The 5,565-nt window shown below is 56.4% G+C and overlaps 1 protein-coding gene across 1 annotated transcript in view; it reads right to left on the bottom strand.

Annotated features, from left to right (window-relative positions):
- Positions 1-2,328: 2,328 nt before the first annotated feature.
- GNL1 (G protein nucleolar 1) overlaps positions 2,329-5,565 on the bottom strand; it is a gene marked incomplete at its 5' end in the record, with an annotated part of 10,473 nt that continues 7,236 nt past the window's right edge. The window contains 4 exon segments of the mRNA XM_006172327.3: positions 2,329-2,683; positions 3,068-3,208; positions 4,616-4,778; positions 4,853-5,031. Coding sequence (XP_006172389.3) covers positions 2,442-2,683; positions 3,068-3,208; positions 4,616-4,778; positions 4,853-5,031 — 725 coding nt within the window.

Here is a 5,565-nt window from a genome sequence, read left to right as displayed (position 1 = left end):
GCTCTTCTCACGGCATTTCCACCTCTGTGGCACAGCCTCCCTGCTCTAGTGAACTGTGAGCTCCAAGGACCGTCCCTGGCTCACCCACACTTGACCAACGTCCGCGGATGAAGGGATCCCTGGGGTGGTCACAGCCCACCCACGTAGTTATAACAGCTCAGTGGGTACCACAGGATGACTGCACTGTTAGTGCTGGGCCGTGCCGCGCCCTGGATGGGGTCTACGCCTTATTCAATGTATTCTGGGCCCCAGAATGCAGGCTGTCTAGCACATGGTGTTTCCAACCAATTTCTGATGATTAAAGAAATGGAGAAAATGAGGCCCAGAGAGGTGAAGTACCCTGGCCCACACACAGGCCTAGAACCCCAGCCTGGGGAAAGGCAAGCTCGGAAGTTGATGTCCAGATGAAGTTCCAGCATGGGTGGGGAGAGCGCGGTTCTCGTGCCAACACTGGCCGGCTGTGGGGACTCCTGGAGCCCCTCGCCCCGCAAATACCCACAGGAGACGTGACCTGGCGAGGGTGTGCGGACAGGCGCCCTTGGTCCTTCAGCACGGACAGGAGCCTGCACCCCCGCTTTCCTGTCTGTCAGTTCCACTCTCAGTGCTGGGCACTGGCATTAGGGGACTGCGTATCCTCCCCCCTGTCTGCTGTCCCCAGGAGTCACTGCCTAGGGTTTCTTTCTTACAACATGACAAGTCACCAGCAGGGCCTGGGAAAGTCACCTGCAAGAGCCCAGCCCCTGGTGGATGTCGGGCTGCCTCCTGCCAGGTCTTCGGCATCAAAGTCCCTTCCTTGGCTGCCCCTCCACCCCTGCATCCCCGACCCTCCAACACTCCTGGTGAGACTCCTGAGACAGAAACACACGAGAAGCAGCACAGAGGAAATGGGGCATAGAGAGAATTCTGACTTTTCTCCCTTTCCTCCACCTTTTGAAGAGACGAGTCCTGTTACCTTTCCTCTATCCTGTCAGGAGAAGACCCATCCCTGAGGCCCCAGACTGGAGACAGGTGGAGCTGCCTCTCAGTGACCTCCTCTTTCCTGGCCTACTGACATTCACTGGAGCGCAAGTGCCAGGATTCCGGCCTCGCTGTGACCACTGGAAAGGGTGAGCTTGGAGGAGTGTGCGGCTCAGAGACCCCGGACTCTTCTAATACAGCTCCCTTTGCTCCTCGGTTGACAGGGTCTCCGGTGTGGTTAGGGAAACTGCCCGGTAACCCGGAAGCTGAATGGGGTGTTTCAGAGACAAGGAACCTGGGTCTCCTCCCTCTCCTCATCCCTGCCCTGTAGGGTCCACCTGTCAAGTCTCTTTTGCCATCTCCTGACCTAGGCCACACTGTGGCGGTAATAAAACAAAGCCTGCTTCCCCTCCCCAAGAACTGAACGTAAGGGCCCAGCTGCCTGCCTAACCAGGGAGAAGCACGGCAAGGCCTGAGGTGCTCTGACTCACCAGCACATCTCTACTGAAGTGCAGAGGTGACGCCCTGGGACGGTCCTGGCCACCTGCTAACTTCTGCCTCGGCATCTTTGCTCCACCCCCAAACCAGAGGAACTGGACTTCAGGAGGCTGGTTCTGGCCCTTCCCCCACGCATCTCAAATCCGGAGCTGCCAAACAAAACTTCACACTTCTGAAAAAGCTGCTCTGCCGGAATCGTCCATGTGCACGCCAGTCGTCTGCCAGGAACGAAGACTCTACCCAGACACGCTTAAGCAACATTTCCACAAAAACTTTGTCTTAACTAAAAGTTTCTATCTATAGGAAGTTCTAGAAGTATACTGCATGAGCTGAGCCCCCAATCTAGAGAGCATTGTATACCCTTTGTAATCTATGACCCTGGGTGCCAGGGGTGGGGTTTGATGTCCGCCAGGCTGTCAATTAGCTCAGGCCCCGCTGCGCATCTGTACTGCGCATACTCAGCACAGGTCCACTCGATGCAGTGAGCATTTGCTGAATTTGAATAACTCCTGTAAAACCTCACGTGGAGCCCTCAGCTTGACACCTCTCCTCACTGCTCCTTCTCCCAGAAGCTCCTGGTATAACCCCGGTCCGACGCAGACAGCACGTACAGCTGCTGCTGAAGTCAGAGAGGGTGCGGCACAAACGCCAAAAGGGGGCTGGGTTTAGAATCCCCTTCCCATGTTGCTACCGGGATTAATGAGGTGCAGAGGGGGACAGTGGACAGAGGAAGCGGGTTTCAGAGCCTAAAAACTCACCCACTCCTAAGAGAACTTTCCTTTGCAAAGAGAATGCACAAAAACAGAAGGAGAAGAGGAGAGAAGCCCCTATGGCCGCCAGCCTCCAACCGCCGCTCTCACCGCAGTCCACCTGGGAAGGGGCTACAAAGCAGACAATCTTTATTCACACGTGGGCGGCGAGGGGACACACCCTCGGGTCAGTCCAAAAGCAAAGATACTGGGTGGGGAAGATGGCGCCCGGCAGGCTCAGCACTCGTCCTCGCCCAGCAGGGCGTAAGGGTTTCGGGCGGCCAGGCTGGACCCTGGTGCCGAGGTTGGGGTGTCCTCATCCCCTTCTCCCTCCTCATCGGCATCCCGGTCCTCCTCTCCCTCCTCCTCACAGGAGCTGCTCAGCTCTTCCTCTTCCTCCTCCTCCTCGTCACCTGCAGGCCCCACCCTGCCCTGCAAAACCACCAGCTCCGCAGTCTCTGGATGGGACTCCCAAGTGCCTGGGGAACCAAAACAAGACAGAAAACCAAGGAGGGTGTTGAGCAAGGAGCCAAAGCAAAACCCAGGAACAGCAGTCATTTTTAGAGCAGCTACCATTCATTCGTGTGTTTGACCCTCCACGTGCAGAGCACTGAATAGGATCTTTACACACACTGATTTCAGTCTTCACAGGCACCTGCTGGGGGAATCATTACCTTCGTTTTGCAAATCAGAAAACCATCTCAGAGACAGTAAGTGAGACAGGGCTGGCCCACAGCGCAGTCCAGGTATGGCCTTTACTCTGGCCACGAAGCCCATACTCTCCCGTTTTGCTCTCTGGCTTTCGTTCTGCCCGTATCTTTGTCTACTCTGCTGCAGGGGTGGAGGAATGTCCGGGCTCTGACCTTTCTGCTCACTGTAGCCCGGGGGATGGAAGCACAGGCTGAGGCGGCCGTCCACGGCCAGGCGCAGCAGGCTGTTGGCCGCTCTGTACACGTCGTTCCGCGCTGCCTTGGCTGTCTTGTAGCCACGTTTCTCCGCCCAGGCTAGAGAGAGAAGAAGAGAGTGGGAAGGGGAGCCTGTTAACCAGGACAGTCACCCCACCCCACCGTATAACACCATCCTTCCCGTTTTCCCCAAAACGCTCCAGCACAAAGATCTTGCTAGCCCTGCAATAAGAAGCTAGGGGTGAATGCATGTTTATCCCTCTACGTAGAAACTGAAAAGAAGTCCTCCCAGGGCCAGCGGGTGGCATGGCGGTTAAGGCACTGAGTTCTGACATAACCAATAGCAGTTCAAGTCCTGGACCTGGGGGCTTGAAAATCACGCCATGTATGTGTGTGTGCATGCCCAATATCCCAAAGGAGAACGGAGTAGGATATGCAGTGTGGCCGCCCCCAGGGGGATGACTTCTCACTCCCCCCTTCCTCCTCTGGTGAACACACATGACAAAAACCTAAAAAACAGAGAAGTCCTTCCTGGGTAGAGAGATGAAGCATGACTACTAGAGGCCAGGGAAGACGTGGGGTTACAGACAGGCAGGGGGAGCAATGGCCGGTCGCTGTGGCTGACACTAGCTTACTGACATATCAGGGAGCCTGGGGAGGCCTGGGTGCCTCCAACTCAAAGCAACAAGTTTTGAGATGACGGGGATGCTGGTTGCCCTGGTCTGGTCACTGCACACGGTGTTCATGTACTGAGGAATCACACTGCACCCCCACCGACGTGAGCGATTATGTTAATAACCGTTTAAAAAGACCTAGGGGTGAGTAGACAGGTGCTTCATCAACAGCAGATCTCTGAGAGCAAAGAGCACAGAGCAGGTCAAGGGCGAGGCCAGAAGGCTGGCGGGTAGGAGAGGGCAGCTGACCGTAGGTGGAGACAAGCCAGGTGTGTGTGTGCATGCCCAATATCCCAAAAGGAAAATGGAGTAGGATATGCAGTGTGGTCGCCCCCAGGGGGATGACTTCTCACTCTCCCCTTCCTCCTCTGGTGAACACCTATGACAAAAACCTAAAAAACAGAGAAGTCCTTCCTAGGTAGAGAGATGAAGCATGACTACTAGAGGCCAGGGAAGATGTGGGGTTACAGACAGGCAGGGGGAGCAATGGTCGGTTGCTGTGGCTGACGCTAGCTTACTGACGTATCAGGGAGCCTGGGGAGGCCTGGGTGCCTCCAACTCAAAGCAACAAGTTTTGAGATGACAGGGATGCTGGGTGCCCTGGTCTGGTCACTGCACACAGTGTTCATGTACTGAGGAATCACAGTGCACCCCCACCGACGTAAGCGATTATGTTAATAACCGTTAAAAAAGACCTAGGGGTGAGTAGACAGGTGCTTCATCAACAGCAGATCTCTGAGAGCAAAGAGCACAGAGCAGGTCAAGGGCGAGGCCAGAAGGCTGGCGGGTGGGACAACAGGGCAGCTGACCTCTCCCACCCGGCGGGACTCACCTTCGCAGATGTCCCAGGCACACCAGGGGTGTTCTGCCGAGGGGTCCTCGGCCTCTGGGTGGCGCAGGTGGAGCAGGGCCTGCACAGGGACTCGGGAGGCCAGGTAGCCCACGGCAGTGTAGGGTTCCTGGATCTGGGCGATGGGGTAGATCCCCGCCAGAACCTGAGGGAGATGAACACTCAGCACCTTGTCCAGGTCCTCCCTCCCTCGCTCCCCTGCACAGCCGGCCCTCGTACCTGCAGCTGCCTGGGCAGCAGAGAGGGGAAGATGAGGCCCGGGCAGTCACACAGCTTCACGGAGGGGGTGAGAAAGTAGGTCTGGAAGTATCTGGTGTGGCCCGGGGTCCTGGAGACGCTCACGACCTTCCGCCCCACCAGGCCGTTGATCAGGGAGGACTTGCCCACGTTGGGAAACCCTGAGGAAGGCAAGGAAAAGGGGCAGTGTTCCCTGTGGGCGAGACCCAGTACCGCAGCTACAAACGAAAGGGGGAAGAACTGGGAAGGGGGGGTGTACTACCCCGGAGCTGCTGCCTCCTCATCACACAGCGCAGCGTCTCCTACCTCAGACGGGGCCAGGGATTACTCAGATTAAATGAGGAAGCGAGTAAGAGTCGATGCAGGGACCAGCAGGTGGCGTGGTGGTTGGGGCGCTGGACACTCCCACATGGCTGACCACGGTTCAAGTCCTGGACCTGGTGGCTTGCTTTCCCACTTTCTTTCTCTCTCTCTCCAATCTCTATCCCCCCACCCCAGGCAAATTAAAATAAATGAATGAATAAATAAAATTAAATAACTAATTTTTTAAAGAGTCAATGTGAATTAAATGATAAGAGTCCAACTGCATGGGTCCGTGCCGGAGTCCGTGCCCGATGCCAGTGGTGAGTCCCGCCATAGCCGTCACGACGTGTTCCAGGAGACCGGAAGCCCTGGGGCTCCCGGCCGCCGTTCGC

Source organism: Tupaia chinensis, unplaced genomic scaffold (assembly GCF_000334495.1).
Source record: "Tupaia chinensis unplaced genomic scaffold, TupChi_1.0 Scaffold000176_1, whole genome shotgun sequence".
Classification (NCBI taxonomy): Eukaryota; Metazoa; Chordata; class Mammalia; order Scandentia; family Tupaiidae; genus Tupaia; species Tupaia belangeri.
The sequence above is the reverse complement of the archived record's forward strand: the minus strand, read 5'-3'. Positions and strand labels throughout refer to the sequence as shown.